Source organism: Papio anubis, chromosome 3 (genome assembly GCF_008728515.1).
Source record: "Papio anubis isolate 15944 chromosome 3, Panubis1.0, whole genome shotgun sequence".
NCBI lineage: Eukaryota > Metazoa > Chordata > Mammalia > Primates > Cercopithecidae > Papio > Papio anubis.
The window spans coordinates 33,548,266-33,568,373 of NC_044978.1; the positions used below are offsets into that span (position 1 = coordinate 33,548,266).

The following is a 20,108-nucleotide window of genomic DNA, read 5'->3' on the forward strand; positions in this document are numbered from 1 at the left end:
CCTGCCTTCGCCTCCCAAAGTGCTGGGATTACAGGCATGAGCCACCACACCTGGCAGTTTTCTAAACAGACTTAAAAACACCGTGCTTTAGAGGAAAAAATAGTTATACTAATATATTAAGGAACTGCAACTACGCATTATTCAATATCCCGTCCAATACTTACAATTGAGGATATACAATTATTAAACAGGTGCCAAAAGCATCACTGCACATACGAACTAGCACTGTGCAAAAGGCTTTCAATGCCAGACACAATTTACTTCAAAATGCTTCCTCCTGTAATCCTTCTTCTGGCTACTGGCTTCTTTGGATAGACCACTAGGGTTTTTTGTCAGATCAATTTGAAATCTACATATTTCCTGAGACTTGTATTTTCTTTAGGTGCTGCCCTCACTTTGTCTCGGATTCTAGGACACAGACTTCTCAGAGACTCCCCTGGCCTCTCCTTTTCAGAGCCCAGTTGCCCGGGAGCAGAGGACCCAGTGGCTGGTTTCACTCATGCCTGCCTTAGACTGTAATGATTTTTACATAAAAATAAACAAAATGTCTTTGATTTCGTTATTTGTACTAGTACATCCAAAACTATATGTAGTCACAGTGTCAGATTAAGTGCTGTTTTTGTCCAGAATGATATGATGGTATTATATTCATGGGAATATGAAAATTATTAATATATTGGAATTTATGCATATGATGCAGAAAACCACAAAAGGGGCAGTATTTACAACAGTTTAAAGTGTTTTCCAAGTTAATACTTTATTTTTATGTGACTCCTTTCCCCCTAATGATCTAAAACTGTTTGGTAGGCAACTGTGGTCACTACTTTACATAATTGAGAAATATATTTCATAACAATAACATTTTAAAAACCTCAACCTATATATAATACTCACTGACACTTCCTATCTGTATTTTTTTTTTGGAGACAGATTCTTGCTCTGACGCCCAGGCTGGGGTACAGTGGTGATCTTGGCTCACTGCACCTCCGCCTCCCAGGCTCAATTGATTCTCCTGCCTCAGCCTCCCGAGTATCTGGGATTACAGGTGCCCACCACAACACCCAGCTAATTTTTGTATTTTCATTAGAGACAGGTTTTCACCATGTTGGCTAGGCTGGTCTCAAACTCCCGACCTCAAGTGATTCACCTGCCTCGGCCTCCCAAAGTGCTGGGATTACAGACGTGAGCCACCATGCCCGGCTCCTATATTTATGTCCTATTTGGGATAGACTGTACTACAGCAATTGTGTGAAGACATATAATTGAAATAGCGACATATATTCTCTCCTTGTTTTCAGGTCATCAAAAATGAAACTGTGTATTAAACACTTAAATTTAGCTAATGTAATTAAATATTATAGGGCACACTTTTAGTAGAAATACATACATTAATACTCTCATAAACTAATCAGGACCTTAGTCATTTTGAATTTAGCTTGGATTCAGAAGTCCTCAGCAGGTGTTTACCTCAGATTTGTTTATTTCTTGGAAGTTAGCTTTCCAGTCTTTCAGTCGATCTACTCAACACTACTAGATTGTCAAAACTTTAGATTGTATTCCCAAAAGGTTCAGGCCAAAGTCCTAGCACAAGAGTTACTGGAAAAGGGTACTGATCCAGACCATAAGAGAGAGTTCTTGGATATTGTCCAAGAAAGAATCTGAGGCGAGTCCACATAGTACATTGAAAACAAGTTTATTAAGAAAGTAAAAGAGTAAAAGAATGGCTACTCCATAGCAGTGGCATGACTACTGGACTGAGTAAACTTATGGTTATCTCTTGATTAAATGCTAAACAAGGGGTGGAGTAGTCATGAGTTTTCCAGGAAAGGAGTGGAGAATTCCAAGGACTGAGAGTTACTCCCCCTTTCAGACAAGATAGAGTAACTTCTGATGATGCCATGGCATTTGTAAACTGCCATGGGGCTAGTGGGAGCGTCTTTTAAGCTGCTAATTTATTATAATTGGCATATAATGAGCAGTGAAGATGACCAGAGGTGGCTTTCAGTGCCATCTTGGTTTTGGTGGGTTTCGGCCTGCTTATTTACTGCATGGTGTTTTATCAGCTGAGTATTTGCTTAACTACTGTTCTACAAGAATCTGCATTATTATCTTTAAAGCAAAATATATTCTTAGATTAAGAATATATTTGTTCCTAAGATATTGGGACACCTGGACATTTCCTGGGTCTGTTAAGTCCTGGGTCTGTTCGGTAAACATTATTAACCTATTCCCTTCACTGTAGACATTCTGTGACTAAGAATGCCCAATGTTCTGGGAATGCAGCCCAGCAGGTCTCAGCCTCATTTTACCTACCCTGTGTAAAGATGGAGTCCCTTTGGTTAGAATGCTTCTGACACAAAAACCCTGGAATTCTTACCAACAAAATGATGGAATTTTGGAGCAATAATATGCTTTGGATATCACCTTAACCAGCGCCTTTTTTTCAGATGAGGTAACTGAGTTGTAAAATTAAGTGACTTGTAAAGGCCGCAATATTTTCTTACCAGAATTGGACTCAGGCTCTTGATTCTCTGTACAGTGTTTTGTTTTTTGTTAAATTTTGTTTTATTAATTTGCACTATATTTCTCCTCTCTGATATGGTATAAGTAGCAAGGAAGAATCACAAAAGCATTTTTTATTAATGTAAAATAATTTTTTTTTCAATTTTATCCTTATAAGTAAATAGTATGCTATTTGTATTTAATAACTTTTAACATGAGCTACAAGCAACTTAGTTTGCTCCTAAAAATATTGTACAAAACTATTATTCCTATTATAAATTGTTTGTTTTAGCAAATGTTTTACCTTCCTGCAGAATTAGCAGGAAATACTTGGATGACATTTCAGAACAAGATATGTGTGGATAGATTTCATGCTATACGAATGGTCACAATGAGTAGAAATAATTACTTTTATTATATTCCTTTGAACTTGAGAAAGAGTAGAAGGAGTGAATTCAAGGTTGCACACAGGAAGTGACTGTTGGGAGACAAGATGAACTCTCTCCGGTGAGAGAATCTGTGTCCTTTCAATTCTTTTTCAGATTTCAATTACAAACAGCATTCTCTGCTGCCCTCTAGAGGTTCTATAAGTCATTAGTGAGGGTCGTACAAAGAAAGAAAGAAAGAAAGAAAGAAACCTATGAGGAAGGTAAGCAAATTATTTTTCCCTTCAATGACAAAGGAGATAGAACATATCATTTGGCGAATTAAATACAGATTTAAACCAAGTGAAATAGTGAATTAGTACTGAAATACATATAATATATATAATCTACAATATACTAAATATATACTATATAATAAATACATAAATATATAGTATATAACATATAATTAAAAATATATATGTTTAAATTGGTATTTAATTGTTAAAGTTTAAAACAATTCAGTTCAGACTGATAAACTGTTATCGTTTCACAACTTTTGGTTCTAATTTTTTCATGGTTTTCATTGGGTTTGTTTCAATAATTGGCAAAGATAAATGTGTTCATTGATTTTTCTTGTTGACCCTCCTGTTTTTTCATGACATGTGCTGTCCATGATTCAACTATAACAATATCTATTATCAATGATTTGTAAATTTGCATTTCTTAGATTACCTTTTAGTCTTCCTGAAATGGCAAGCCAAAGTTCCAACTCCTCTAATTTCTTTGTATTTCGATTAGCTCTGCCAACAACTCTAGTGAGTGGTTATTATAATCTCTGTTTTTACAATGACCTAACCAGGTTACACAAAGGTTAAATGACTTTACCAATATCATGGAGCTAGTAACAGGTTGTTTGGAAACTCAAAGCAGTTTGTCCCAACTTGAAAAAACGAAGTTCTATTCTCTCCACACATTAATGCTACTTGAAAATAATTGTTTTTTAAAAATGTGTTCGTCAGAGCGTCAAAGCCATGCCTAATATAAGACGCCTTTCCTCTAAGCTCAGTTACCTTTCTATATCCTCCACCACATGTAATGGAATCATAAAACTACCCACTAAGCAAGCCAGAAGCTTTCTACTTGGCCCTAACCTTCTTCTCATCCCCTTTGGCCTGTGCGTTATTATGCACTTTTAATGTGAATCTTGACTGCTCTTCAATTAGTCTCCTGTCCTGCCATCACCTTAAAGCAAGCCTATGCATGAAGTACAGTAGCCCCCTAATACCACCCTTAAACCAGGCTTTTTCCCTCTAAATCAACCCCTGCACCAACGTCAGCATGATTTTCTCTAAGCACAAATTTAGCAGTGCCATTTTTGTGCCTCCTCTTTTCTACAGTCTCATTTATTATTCCTCACTCCCTTCAAATCTGGCTTCCAGCCCCACTGCTCGAAGAGGCTGCTCTCTCCATTTCTTTGTTCAACAAATATTTGTCAAGTGACTATTTTGTGGAAGGTTCAAGGAATATCTGGGGAAAGAGGAACTATTTTAGCCATAAGAAACTTAAAGCCTAATAAGGAATCTTATACATAAACAGATTATGTGTGAACCATTGTAAAGATCCTGGGACAATAGGGGAAGCTAAACTTGCCTAAAAGGGACATTTCCAATAAGAGGATATTGAGCTGAGTCTTAGCAAGAAATGAGTTTGCAGCAGGGTGTGGGTAGAGGGTATTCAGACAGAGCAAAGCATAGAATTACAAAGGTAACAATTAGCAGATAAGGCTGGTTAAGGTGACAACGTTTGCATGCTTTGCTAAGGTGTACAGACAATGAGTAGCATTTAAGTGATGGTAGGCAGGAAAGCAATTTGGATTTGTAAAAGACCACTCTGCCAGCAATTTGAGTGTGGAATAGAGGTGGCAAAGATAGGAAGTAGCCAGATTTATAGGGAAGATCTTGCAATTGTTCAGGTTACACATGATGAGTGTCTGGACTTAGGAGAGTGTCGGCAGCATAAAGTCGAGATTTAAAACTTGCAAGATGTAAAAACTGGAATATGAGGTATGCAAACGCAGAGATGTTTTGTTCAATGACACATCTCAAACATCTTGAGCAGTGCTGACCAAAAGTAGATGCTAAATAAATATATGTAGGATTCTGGGAAGATGTCAGTGTCATTGTAGTTTCTGAGTATTACTAAATCTCCCCCCAAAATAGGCATAATAACTGTCCCCACCTACCCCTTTTCTTTCAAGTTACTCTTTCTCTAAGTATTATTTCTGTATTTGAATATATTTCTTCATTATGAACATCGCATATTTTCATTACTTGTATATATGTCTATCATCCCTGAATGATTCAGAGCTCTTTAAGTAAGCTGATGACATTCAGTATTTAACTGTTTCCCCTTCCATGTCCAGTCTTTATTTCCTGTCACTTTGTTGGTATTAAAAAGAAATATCGCATTTAAGAATATGCTGTCTATGAGGAGTCAGTGAAAATTTATAATGGTAGCAAATAGGCAAAATTGTAAAATGTATTTACAAAATAGTGGCATTAATAAAATGAAAAATAATGTTAATATCATTTTTATTGAAATAAAAAGTGTATAGAGACAAGTGAAAAAAATAATTTATTGCAGATTCTTTTACACATTAACATGGAACATTTATACATATATCGAGGTGCTGATATGAAATACTAAATTTAAAGGCAAACATTTTTACATAAAAGTAGTTGCACTCTATTTTATAAAGATAATAAGTTATCAGAGACATTTAAGAACTAGAGGCCAATTATTCCAATAGTAATGCATTCTATGCTGATATTAAACTAAAATTTTCTGAACATGATATCCTGGATATAATCACATTCTTCTAAGCTAAAGAAAGGGAGCTCATTTCTGGGAATACAAAACCAAGAAGGGCTCTAACAGCAGTATCCCAGCAGTATGTTTCCAGCTTTATTCTTGCATGTGGTTGGAGCTCCCAACATTTAGCCTGAACTAATGTAACAGCTCAATGTGAAACAATGCAGCTTTCTGTAACAGCCGCCTATGGTTAATGAGATTTAATACAGGGGATACAGTTACAAATGATAGCATTTTAGAAGAATTATAATTGCCACATGATTTGAATTAGTAACCAAATACTTTAATAACAGAAACGGGTATTCTATATTTCCAAAAGGAAAGTAGCATACTTCAAAATAGTCACTATTTTCTTGGCATGATATATTAATTCTCACTTTGGGAGTCTGAAAATAAATTGCATTTTTCCCCTAAAACTTAGAATTCACTCCTTTAGAAAATGATTTCTATAATGATATACACCAACATGATATAAACTTTATTACATATTATAGTCATTAAAATATACATATACATATATATGGAGCACTAAACAGATTTGGTAAACCATGATATAAATATACACATGGTCAAATACTGTTCAGTTTCATTTAACTAAATTCAACAAATATTCATTGGGTGCCCACTACTTGCAGATCACCATGCTAGGTAATGCTTGTAGTAGATTTTAAGACACATGAAGCTCACATCAGCCACAGCAAAAGTCAAACTTTAGATAATATATTAAAGCCTAAAAAAATAATCAAAAGCAGAGCTAAAGTTGAATAATGGATAGTGAGAGATACACCTAGAAGAAAGGCTTGGGGTAATTGACAAGGACAAAAGAAAATCTGTATCCGTAGGGAAGGACTGCTCCTGGGCTTGGCATGTGTTAGGAGAAAACTGGAACCTCGTCTGCGCTCCTCTTCACCCCATAATCCAAGATTCAGTCATCATCCTGCTTTGTTTCCTTAAAAAGGCAGAAGAAAAGAGGGATTGATTTACAGTGAAAATGAAGTTTATAAAATCAATGAAATCTATTTTTCTCTTTATGAGAGTGTGATCCACGTTCACATCTACAGTTTCTGTAAATCATTCCCACCATAATTCTGGGGAAAACAGGACCACGCGACTAAGATGACCAATGTTTGAGGTAGTTACAGTTTAGTTTATCAGAAGAACATCAATAAGCATTTCCACCTCATAGGAAAATGATTTAATGTTAAACCAGGTGAAAGAAGATAAATATTTCCAACCCTGGCGTTCTATTCCCTTTAGAAGTTGCTATGCTCTAAAAGCATTTTTAGAGAATGTATACATACCAAAAAAGAAATATGAGCATGTAGTCTTATCCCCCATGAAGAAACAACACATCAACAGGGTAACAAAGTATCAAACCTCCTTCTGATGCCACACTTTACAAAAGGCTAGGAAGAGGCTAGCCATGATCTTAGTGTGTGCAAGGCCTCTACGAGAGGTGTGATTCCACTTTGGATGTGCCACTGTTCTGAAGTCCATTCCAGCACATGGGCTCTGCCTGGAGTATAACCACAGTACTAGAAAGAACTTAAATCTTCCATAAGGAAGTAACCGGATTCTAGCAAGTTAAAAATCACTCATCCATCTAGGAGAAACACACATGAGGGACTAAGATTTCCAAAATTCCCCAATCACTCCATAGAAAGATAGCCTGGCCCTTAAAAGGATCTTAAGCTTCATGGTTAGGAAACCTCCCATGAACTACAGCCCTTATTTAATGACGCTGGTGATCTCACAGCCAACTTAGAGAGCTGAGGAAAAGAAGGGTCAGGGGAGCCCCTCACAGCCCACTTACCTTTGAGCCAGACTACAGAGGAAGAGCAAAACAACCACAACAGCAAGAAAAAAAGCAGCCTTCTCAATCCAGTCCATTGGGTTAATTTCATTAGAGGACAAAAGTCACTAAAGTATCCCCTAAAAAGTACTTATCATTGTAACCAGCTCGTTAATGTTCAGTTATGTCCCCTGCTTTACTTAAAAGTTAATTTCTGTTAGCAAGAATTATTTTCAAATGAAATACATTTTCAGTGATTACGCTTTGGTTTTCCATACTTATACTGTGTCTTAAGTACACAAATTACACTTTGATTATTCATACCTCTGTTCCTGTATTTTTTCTGGATAGAAACCAAACTTGCATTGGTTCTTTTTTGCCCTTCATGGACACTGGGCCTCTGTGCTCCAAATGGAATTGTGGATCTGAATTTTCTGGAGACATAAGACATCTAAAAGACAAGGGAAGGGGAGTAGAGAGAGAAGCATACAAAAGTTTTATGGAGAAGGTGACAGGTACCATGTTATAAACTGCGACGGCAAGAACAAATGCTGAAGTTGTACTGAAAGGTAACTCGAAGTTTTAGAAACAATGATCATATCAGGATTTCCTAAGATGATGTGAAATCATATAAAATGGAAATAATGCACAATCTTCTCAAATAAAAAATAAACAATTCTACAAGTGGTAGGGAAGAGTGGTGGTGATAACTCTGTTAAAGCAATAAAATCTCTTAGAGAATTAAACCACATGTAAAGACACATTTTCTTTGCAAATCAGTAAATAACAAGACATTTTCTCTCACCTGTATGTATATTCAGACACATTTATTTTTCCCTTTTCTCCTGTGGTTTCTGTTCGGCTTGTGAGGTTGACGGTATTTCCAAAAAGACAGTATCGAGGCATCCGCTGTCCTATGACACCTGTAACTACCTCTCCAGTGTGTATCCCTATTGTTATCTGCAAAAAAGCAAGCTTTGCTTCAATCACTTTCATCACTAACACATGAATTTTTTTTTTTAACTTTAAGTTCTAGCATACATGTGCAGAACGTGCAGGTTTGTTACACAGGTATATATGTGCCATGGTGGTTTGTTATGCCTATCAACCCATTATCTAGGTTTTAAGCCCCACATGCATTAGGTATTTGTCCTAATGCTCTCCCTCGCCTTGCCCCCAACCCCCCAACAGGCCCCGGTGTGTGATGTTCCCCTCCCTGTGTCCATGTGTTCTCATTGTTCAGCTCCAATTTATGAGTGAGAACATGTGGTGTTTGGTTTTCTGTTCCTGTAACACATGAAGTTTTGCTTACTTTATATTACAGAATAATGTAGAGTCATCATATAACATCAGAAGAGATCTCTATAAGAATTTCAAGCATATTACTGACAACTTCAAAAGCCCTCCACGAAATCTCTGTCCCCCCAGAGAAATATCCTGTCTCAAGAGAAACATTTGAAATCTGAAGATTTCAAAGATACGAATCTAGTAACTTACATGAGACATGAGAGAGATTTTTAAAAACAAACTAGAAGTTACAAGAGGTTTTTTTCTCATCCCCATGATTTTCAGTACATGAAACGGACTAGACAATTTCAAACAGGTAGACAAATCTCTATGTCTATGAAATACTGTAGTACAGTGGGCTGAATGAAATACTACAGCTTTTGTTGTCAAGACACCCTTCTTTCTACACATTAATGATTTTCTGGTCAACAATATGAATCAATTGTCCGAAAGGGTTTATAAACCATTATTACAATATCTACTTCATTTACTAACCTGAACAGATTCCCCATCTACTTGAACCTGGCCAGCAATTTCCATCATGTCCAAGGCCAGGTGGCAGATGGATCGTGCATGGTGAATGCATGGCTCTGGTAAACCACTCACTGTCATATACTTGTCACCAACAGTCTCCACCTAATAGTACATATATTTAGATGTTCATTCGTTAGCATAAAAAAGACTGTTTCATGTGTTACCCTAATAAAAACCATATTTTTTCAAGGCTACCAACAACTTTAAGCTTCCCTTCCTCTTTAACTCTCCTAGAATTTCTAATACATTCAACTCCAGCAAAATGAAATCTTGAATTACTTATAATTTACACACATGACAGACACTTGGGGTCTTTGATGATGGGCAGGTACAGACATAGAATTATTTTTGCTTTAGTAAGCAATTAATTTCTCACCTCAGATCACCTTATAATTCAGAAGAATAATTTTTTACATTTCTCCCTAAAACAGCAATGGCTTGATGGCATGGAGAGCCACCATTTGAAGTTCAGTGATTTATCATGGTCATTAATCATTTATTTTTATGATGTGCTCACCACATGCTACAGTGTACCTCAGAAAATGACTATAAAATAAATAGTCTTTGTGTAGTTATATTACCCCAGATACCTAGGGATGGTTTACTTAACATTCTTGCCTTTATGCAGCAATATTCCACTGACTTCTTTTTTCCAATATTATATTTATTTCTAAATGAAACAAAGGGTAAAAACACCTTATAAATGTTTATCTTCTTCAAGTTGATGTTATCTAAACGCAAATCTAAGTCCTTCTCACGCTCCATGACTTATATATCTCAGTAAAAATGTCTCTTGCAGAGCACTAAACTGAATGCTATGTTTATACTAAATGGGATAAACAGCCTGTCCAGATTTGTTAGCCTAAGTGCAAATCAGATGGTGAACATTTCATTTTAACCAGGCAATCACCCACTCCATGAAACATTCATTGTGGTTACAAGGAAGAGACAGTTTTATAACAAAAGGCAATTATTTAAGAAAATGGTAAAGAGTGAATACACGGAGGCTCACTGCACTCAAGGCTGCAGTGCTGGAGTCAGAGAACTGTGATGGCATGGCCTCTGGAGGGGAGGCTCAGAATGCCAGCCTCCGGATAGCTCTGCAGTCAGCGATAATGAAGACTTGCCTTATAAACAAATGGGTTTTTCCGGGAATCAGTCAGTGTGTCAAATCTGGTGTAGAGGTCGTTGAGAAGGTTTACGATCTTCATGGCCCCTTCTCCAGATGCATGTTTGCTACAGAAAGCATTGAAACCCACAATGCCACTGAAGAGGATGGTCACATTGTCATATCTTTTGGCAGGCACTGGACGCTTGTGCCGCAGCTCATTGGCAACAGATGGAGGAAGGACAGAATACAGCAATCTGTTCAGTGGAATCAGGAGAAAGCCACTGTAAGAAATGCTGGGAAAGCCCTTAGTGCTTCTGCTGTCCCTTTCACATAGCATCAATGTCATTTGTACTTTAAAGGCCTGGATTCTAGCAGGACATCCTCTAAAATTAGCATCAAATATTAGCCATATTTATAAGCAAGGACTTACAGAAAATATAAATTATTTGTTCATTCTAATCACATAAAACATCCGCAAGCCCAAACTAGTTCAAACCAAATCAAAATAAGCCAAGCAAACAGACAAAACAAAAAGACTGGTAAGAGAAAATCAAAGTTTTCATTTGTAGTCCTTTATTCTGACCCTGCTATTGTGATAGTCACAGTATGAAGACTGTCATTACCAGCACCTAAAACATGGTATGAATAGCACAGTAATAGAAACAGGATTGCCTCTTAGAATAAGAAATATATCTCTATTTTTGGTAAGTAATATTAAAAGAAGCAGAATTTCTCTCCAGTCTCATTCATGCCTCACTCCTCCATAGAAGAAACTGATCAAACCAGCGGAAGTTGGTCTAGAATATAAAATATTTTATTTCTTTAGGCACAACTGAGACTAGTATGGTAGCACAGTATACTACTACTACTATGCTAAGGGACAAATGTGAGCACACAGGAGGAGGATGATAGCTGATGAATTTAGAGGCAAAGAAGCAGAAACTAGACCTATGGGCTCTGGATTGGAAGACTCGAGAGGAACAAATGAGGCCTTCCTGCCTTTTTCTTCCTACCTTTTGCTCTAGAGCAAAAGGGCATATGTGGGAAGTTTAAATATGCAAAATAGAGCTGAGCTCTCAATATTTTTCCTAGTCATAGTAAAATTTCTCCAGTCTTTCATTTTCAACTTTTAAACATTGAATGTTTTATAAAATATTAAAGCTATATTTGAATAGTAAGTAAGAACAGTAGAACTACTTAGCTTTAAAGAAAATTAATAGTAAATGGTTTCTAACGACATCACCTTGAAACCCAAGTATCTACAAAAACCAAATTCTAAATCTAATAATCTAAAAAATAATATAAGAATTTTTGAAGCACAGTAACTCGAAATGGTGCAAATAGTTCCTGAATGTGAAACCCACCTTGGGGAATCCAAACAAAGAAGTAATTCTGTGATAAGTACTTATCAGCTACTCTTATTAAAGACAAGGCCACTGTTTAACTCCCAGCAACTCCCAGGTTTCGACTCCTGGTCTGGGAAGAGAAGCTAATGCTCTGCTTAAGCTGACAATTTAGGAAACACAGTGAATTGAGTTTTTTCAGTACGGAATATCTTGGATATGCCATAATTTAAAAGATATATTTATATATATATATATCTTTTTATAGTCTTTATACATAGTTATATATATAATCTATATTTATAATCTATATATGTTTATAATCTTTATAGTGCCAGTTATTATCTATTTATCATGAATATAGATATTAGCAAATTGGGTCACAATACAAAAAAATGAAACCTAGATGATTTTCTAATACAAACAGCCAAAAGAGAATACTGAGTAACTCAAACCTACAAACCAATGAAACTTTGAACGTTCGTCCTAAGGTCTTAGAAGCACCACAAAATGTTTATATAAACATTAAAAAATGAACACATAAGAACCTGGGTAAAATAGCTTATAAATGTCAGTTTAATTAGCGTATGAAAGCAAGGCCAAGTAGTATGCATGCTATGTACTTACTTAAATGCATTTCTTGAAAATGAAGTATTATCTTTCATGTCCTTGCCCAGTATTTCATAATTCAATCCACCACTCATAGAAATGTTTTATATTTTGATATTTTTGTGAATGTGTGTCACTATACATGTAATTATTGTCATTACATATGATATTACAATTTGTCAGATTCATTTCTTTCTAACCCTAAATTCAAGTTTCCAGAAATTTTTAAAAATTTAAAATTTTCAACATTTTAAAATTAATTTAAAAATTTTTTTAAATTAATTTTATAATTTTTAAATTAATTTTTAAAAAAATTTTTAAATTAATTTTAAAGTTAATTTTTAAAAATTAACATGGCCAATGAAAAGTTCATTGTGCAGAGCAGCTCTCTGCATGCGGCAGCCCCCAGCATACTGAAGATGGTCAATATGTAACTCTTGTATGAAAGAATACGTGAATAAATGATAAACTTTAATTTTTGAACTAAATTTGAATTTGAGTTATTCTCATCATTTTCTAAAAGATATATTGGCATATATTATTTCAACTTGGCTTCTAAAAATAGAAGACATATTTCCACTACCATTAAGACTAGTTTATTTCCTTAAGCATAATTTCTTTTTAAAAGCAATGTGAAAGATTTTATTCACTACACCAGAGCTATTACAGGTCACATGGCTTTTCAGTCTGGTTCCCAATGGTAAATATAGTAGAGTCACAATATATTATGAATAACAGTTGTGCCCTAAGAGTTACATTCTTACGTGTCTGTCTTTTTCTTTTCATCTTCCAGGGCTCTTAACGTGAGCTGTAGCCTGTCAGTGAGGATTTCCAGTTCTTGGGTGAGTTTGTATTCCTCTCTAAATTGTTCTCCCAAAAGAACGAGATCGCGCGTGGCATCATGCAGAGGGATGTCACTTAGATACAGCCCTCTCCTTGTCAAATCGTCCAGGTTCATGACACTGTCATAGGAAGAAATGAGGTAAGATCATTCTCAACATATACACACGACAATGCAACCCTGATTTCTGTCAAGGAATCTGATCCTGCCACCTCCTACCATTCAAAACATCAGGCTGAAGAGAATCAAATTATGGAGAATCGAATGAAGATTGTGAGTGTATTCTCTTAGATATTTAAACATCTACCAAAAAGCAGTGAACTTGAGATGCATTTTTGCCAGGTTGTACTTTTTGGTGCCATCAGTCTAAATTGAAACGATCCTGGAGAAAACATCTCTGTGATAAATGTTGAGGTATTTAATACAGTGTGTAATTTATTATTCTCAAATTTTTTCTCATTATAAGGAGAGGAAAAAAATCTATCTTTATTCACTTTCTCAAGAATAATAGTGCTTCTTTTGATTAAGTATTTCATTTTGCTTTCTGTATTCTATGAATTTTGTAACTGGTTATTTTTTCCTTCTGGAAACAATGAGTAAAAATTCCCAACCACATTTATGACCAATCCTCAGCATGTAATTTATGTATCTAAGACTATGTGTCGTTCTTACTTCTGGCTCTCATGTCTTCTTTTCCTTTGACAAATTTTTCTCATTTATTTGAAATAGTATTCAATCTTGCTGAATTGTATGCATCATCATTGTAACGTGTGTCATTTTTCCAACAATACAATAATGTTTATTATTTCAGTGATGATCTGACAAGTAAAAAGTTAACTGCTTTTTAAAAATGTACTCTTTGAGGCTGGGCACAGTGGCTCACATCTGTAATCCCAGGACTTTGGGAGGTTGAGTTGGGCAGATCACTTGAGGCCAGGAGTTCAAGATCAGCCTGGCTAACATGATGAAACACGTCTCTACCAAAAGTACAAAAATGAGCTGACTGTGGTGGCTCGTGCCTGTAGTCCCAGCTACTCGGGAGGCTGAGGCAGGAGAATTGCTTGAACCCAGGAGCAGGAGGCTGCAGTGAGCCGAGATCACGCCACTGCATTCTAGCCTGGGCGACAGAGCGAGACTCCATCTCAAAAAACAACAACAACAACAGCAACAACAACAACAACAAAACTAATTGGTTAAAATGGCATAAGGTTATATCTTTGGCTTGAAGTTTTTTAATGCAACGGCATTACTTCTGGCCACTGAGAATAATAATCACTCTAAAATGAAAAAATTTAGTTACGACTTTGGAGAATCTGAGATTAATAATTTGAAGAATTTTGAATTAATCCTATCCAAAATTCTTTAAAAGGGGTGACTTTGCAGAATTTTGGATTAATGCAATACATTCTCAGAAGCAATGTTCAAAAAGCAAAGCAAAAATTAGCATACCTATAAAGAAAATAAAAGAATTAAAGATTTTACTAATGAAATACACGATATCTTTTAATTTTGTTAAAACGGATACGTAAGTCCACTTGCAGAAAAAGACACATCTAGAAAGAGGCCAGATCATCGGCCAAAGCTATACCAGACCTGCCTAGGAGCAGAGAAAAAACATGACTGTAAGTTCAAAAATGAATGGTTAAGAATGCTCATACTGAGATACAAAACTTACATCATAAAGGTCTCATGGTTCTCAAAATGTCCTGCATCATTATGTTAATGAACCATTAAGATTTTTCTAAATTTAAACGAATCATCTTAGAATTATTTTACAAGTAAAACTACTTTTAATTGATCTTTCGTTTATGTAGTGTGAGTACAAATCTTCCTACACACCTGAGCATATCTCATAGGACAATCTGCAGTTTTCTCACTGGGTGATGTCTGCATATGGGAATTAACAAATAAACTCCAAATTTTCTGCTTTTATTTCTGAGGAAACCTTTCTTTCCATAAATAGAAATTACCCCTAATGAGAAGCTGACATTTTCCTAAGCTCAACCTGCAAAGAGGCAGAAGAAGAAAACACTTACTGATAGCAGATGGGACATCTTTAGACCAATGTAGCTTATTATTTTTTTAAAAAAAGGGTTTATGTTTCTTAGTTTTGTTTCTTTTATTTGCGCTATATTTATTTCTCAGGGAAAGACATCCATATCCTTATATTATCGGATACATTATTCTTATATGTTATAGTTAAACAATATTTAATTAACCTTAAATATATTTGTCAATTAACTATATAATATTCTTTTTTCTTTTCTTTTCTTTTCTTTTTTTGAGACAGAGTCTTGCTCTCTTTCCCAGGAGTGCAGTGGCATGATCTCGGCTCACTGCAACCTCTGCCTCCTGGGTTCAAGCGACTCTCCTGCCTCAGTCTCCCTAGTAGCTAGAATTACAGGGGCCCACCACCACACCTGGCTAATTTTTGTATTTTTAGTAGAGACGGGATTTCACCGTGTTTGCCAGGCTGATCTCAAACTCCTGACATTGTGATCCACCCGCCTCGGCCTCCCAAAGTGCTGGGATTACAGGCGTGAGCCACTGTACCAATGATATATTATTCTTATTTGGCCTTATATATTATTGTTATGTAATGTGCAATACAATAGTAATAATATAAAAGGGGGTTGTTACAAAGTTCATTATATTTTTCAGAAAACTTAAGATCACATTTTTAAGTGAAAAGTGATCATGGTGGAATTCAAATTAAATTTTTAACCAATAGCTCACCAAAACATGCCTTCTTGATTGTGTTATTACATAATGCACATACACTTTGTTTATACAAAATTATGAATACACAGAATATCATCTTATGATAATCCCCACAGTTATCTTTTCTATTGTTCTGAAGCAAATTTAGACATAATTTTTATATTCTGAATTCCCATGTATCTTCTAGTAAAATGCTTTCCCAAATTGGAAAACAACAATCTATAGTTTTATTTTTCTCTGATGTTTATTTAAAATCACATTTTACATACATTTTAATTGAATATACTTGGAACAGTGTATTTGGATTAGAGTAGGTAAATATTTTTAATTTAAAATAGTTCAAATCCAGAAAGAGACCCTTTAGATTTTTTGCTAACATACTATAGAAAAGATAATTTTTTGGTGTCAAATATACCAATGTACTTATTACGCCATCCTATTAGCTGCTTTAAAAAATCGCTTTTCTACATAATGCCTATTTTGAAGGTCCAAAAGTATAGAATGAGCTTACTGCAGATTATTTGTTCCATGGTATAATGGCATAAACACTCCACAAATGTATTAAGACGTGGCAAATAACATAAGAGTATGTGATTTCTTCTGAGTTTATTAGCAAATATTAAATAAGATTATTATTGTTACAAAGTAATACATAACAAGGGTTGTAAAATCCAATTACACCTCAGAGAATATGTAAACGTCATGGAATAAAATATTGTGGCATTCCTTTGTTAGCTAAAGATAGGTACGGATAGTCATTATAATTAATCTAAAAATTATTACCTTGGTGAACACAGAAAAAGTATGCTATCTGCTTCAGGTAAGTAGATCATTTGACCCTTGAGACGTAAGCAGCTGATCTCAGTCCCTGTCAGTTCATCCTCACATTCTAATTTCTCCACATCCAACAATCCTTCCTTGAAAAGGCAAGATATAACCATTAACGAATGCCTTTCTCCCTACCTAAGAATTCAGCAACAAGGACACACATATCTCATTTCCCACCAAACCACAAAGCAGAATATGTACGTCATTAGAACAGAAGAGGGTCTTTCATCAGAGTTCTGCCTGTAATAAGCCTAGTGGCTATCTTGCAACGCTGCAGAAAAGTGACTGTCTCCTTTGAATTCAGGATAGTAACTGTGCTACTCTTTGCATAATTATTTCAAGCTTTTGTGAATCTTTTTTATCCCCCTGATTTTCCGGTATGGTTACAGCATACATTACCAGACACTACCAAACAATAAGCCAAGCCTCCCCATTCCCCCACCCTGTATTCATAGGGCAGCTGGGAACAGTCAGTTCTGAATACAGAAAGGATTAAATGGGTACTCTAGGAAACTGACTTTTGCTGTATCTATCCCAAGAAAAGAAACTATGAGATCCCAGCACTATCTAAATTACCAACTGTGTGAATATTTTATCACTTTTATTCACCCACAAAAATGCTACTAAGAACAACAGACAATTTAAGAAAGAATAAATAAGTGGTTTTGAGTGAAGTTCCAAAAACAACAACAAAAAAAACTTTTTAGTTCTAATTTCTGAACTAAGGCATTGTACCTGTACAGGGAGTAGAAGATGTTGGTTTTATGATGTGAAACGAGGCCATCTCAGAAAGACAGTTTCTAAAATTTACTTCTGTTAATTTTAATCAGCCGATAGAGTTCCACGGCTTCTCAGGCAAACCAAAAACCAATAGCATTGCCTTTTAAATAGAACTTCCTTTGAGGTCTGCGTTTTATCTCTCTATATGTTCTCAGAGAATGTAATAATTTCCCCCCCGAATACTTCTAATTTGTAACATACCTTTCTCACATTTAATGAAATAATATCTTGATTACCTTGCTTCTCAATACAAAAACTGTGTTGATGTGAGAAAGGATCCCATGGAAACTAATATCAATATGAGGACGAACCAGCGAGAAGACAGAGAGAAGGCTGCAATTCCCAGGCTGGAGCTAAAACGTAGATAGACAGCAAAGAGTATCTAATCAGTTAAAATAGTTTTTATACTTTGATATTAGTCACTTGATTAAATCAGCTCAGTTATATTTAAAAATAGAAAATTATAATTATTATAATTCACGGGAAACTTAGCTGAACTATGAACTCAAATCTCTATCTCTACAACTCGGTAATTGATAGGTTAAATGTGTATGGTTTGAAATGAAATCAAAATACCAAAAACACAAGCAAACACTCTCTTAATATTTATCTAGAGGACTAAAAGCGAAAACAATAGGTAACACTGATTGATTGCTTGCAATAAACTAAGTGTTTTTCACATGCTTTCTATCCTCATGCCAGAACAAAGAGAAACAGGCTGAGAGAGGTGAAATACCAAGTTCAAGGTCATACAGTGAGGGACAGGCGGAGTCAATACTAGAGCCAGGGCAGCACACTACTCTGCTTCCATTTCACCTGATCCAATTGCGCTAATCCTGAATTTTCAAGTCTCTTTAATTACAAGCAAAAAGTATCTCGAAACACATGCCATATACAACTCCAAAAGTTAGTATATAAGAAAGAGTAAGCATAAAGATTTTACCAATGGATCTGTCATAGAAGTTAACAGTAGGTTCTCATCATCATCCCAACTGCTTCCTTTGATACTTTTTCTACTCAATCCATGATCATCTCTATTATTTTGTGTTTTAGTGCCTTTTAAAATCCCCCCTTTTCCCTTAACACCATCAATAGTTGATTTTTAAAGCTATTTACAGATGGTAGATATCCAATGAATATTTATTCAGTGAATAAACAAACATATGAAAGGTGACTGTTACTAAAAAGTTACCCATTTTTTTTCATTGAAACAAGTATACTGTTCTTACATAACATTCCTACTGTTTCTGTATGTGATTATGATAAAAAAAAAAATAGTTGTCCTAGGGAAAGTTGTGGTATGCTCAAATACACTTAGTTCACAATTAAACAATTTGTGTAACTTACAATAAACTGCATATTACCTAATACATAGTCAGAGGGTTAAATCAATGGATGGCTGCCTGTAACAATAGTATTTCTATGGGCTTTAGTCTCAGACCCCAAGGAAGTGTGCTGTTATTTTACCTGAGGGAGAACTCTGTATATAGCATTGCCACACTGAGTGACCACTAGGTCCCGGTCAAATATTATATGAAAAGGAAAAGCTTTGCAGAATGTATATGGGCTGATGCGTGATTCCTGGGTACCATTTTCTTCAAATCTGTCAAGATCTTCATAAAAATCCTCTTCTTTTGACTCTTTTTCTTCAATTAAAAATTGAGTATGATCACATTCTTCATTTCTTTGCTGAATAACCTGGATATCAAAGGGGGAAACGGCATGAATTGTCTTCATTTCAGTTTAATTAAAATACCTAAATATAAAAAATGAGTTATGAATACTGCAGTTAGAAGATTAATTACAAAAATTCAATACATGTATGCAAATACTACATATGTCTAAACTAGGAAAATATTTCTGGACTTTGATCTATAAAATTTGAAGTTTGAATAATCATTGTAAAATTACAAATCTGGTATCAGTTCCCCAGTATCCTATATGGTCTCTTTGGTAGAATTAGGGGGGAAAAAGCACTGGTGGACTCTGCCTTCTCAGCCAAGCACACTTGTATAGTGAACAACCTGAAAGCCGTAGAAGCTGGCACTATCAAAAAAGATTACAATGCTGTTTTAAAACAATGGGAAATAAAATGATAGAGATTCATATTCAAAAATAAATGCAACATCATTTAACTATCAATTGGCAAATATATAAAGTTACAATACCAGGCTAAGTGCAGTGGTTCAAGCCTGTAATCCCAGCACTTTGGGAGGGTGAGGAGGGCAGGTCACCTGAGGTCAGGAGATTGAAACCAGCCTGGCCAACATGGCGAAATCCCATAAATTAACCAGGTGCTGTGGTGGACGCCTATAATCCCAGCTACTCAGGAGGCTGAGGCAGTAGAATTGCTTGAACCTGGGAGGCTGAGATTGTACTGAACCGAGATCATGCCATTGCACTCCAGCCTGGGCAACAGAGCGAGACTCCATCTCAAAAAAAGAAAAAAAAAGTTACAATACCAAATTAGATAAGGTACAGAAAAAGAGGCATCTCAAATACCACTGATGAGAAGGTATTT

At 35.5% G+C, this 20,108-nt stretch overlaps 1 protein-coding gene across 4 annotated transcripts in view; it reads right to left on the bottom strand.

Moving 5' to 3' along the window:
* Window positions 1–5,481: 5,481 nt before the first annotated feature.
* GUCY1B1 (guanylate cyclase 1 soluble subunit beta 1) overlaps window positions 5,482–20,108 on the bottom strand; it is a 48,447-nt gene continuing 33,820 nt past the window's right edge. For 2 of the 4 annotated variants that reach the window (XM_021938889.2, XM_021938892.2), the window contains 9 exons: window positions 19,055–19,285; window positions 17,824–17,940; window positions 16,763–16,896; window positions 13,182–13,379; window positions 10,482–10,719; window positions 9,316–9,456; window positions 8,339–8,493; window positions 7,858–7,984; window positions 5,482–6,690 (listed from right to left, as the gene is read on the bottom strand). In XM_021938889.2, the coding sequence (XP_021794581.1) occupies window positions 6,667–6,690; window positions 7,858–7,984; window positions 8,339–8,493; window positions 9,316–9,456; window positions 10,482–10,719; window positions 13,182–13,379; window positions 16,763–16,896; window positions 17,824–17,940; window positions 19,055–19,285 (1,365 nt within the window). In that variant the 3' untranslated portion in view covers window positions 5,482–6,666. The remainder of the gene's footprint in view (window positions 6,691–7,857; window positions 7,985–8,338; window positions 8,494–9,315; window positions 9,457–10,481; window positions 10,720–13,181; window positions 13,380–16,762; window positions 16,897–17,823; window positions 17,941–19,054; window positions 19,286–20,108) is intronic. The other 2 variants (XM_021938890.2, XM_031664198.1) reach the window with 1 other exon arrangement.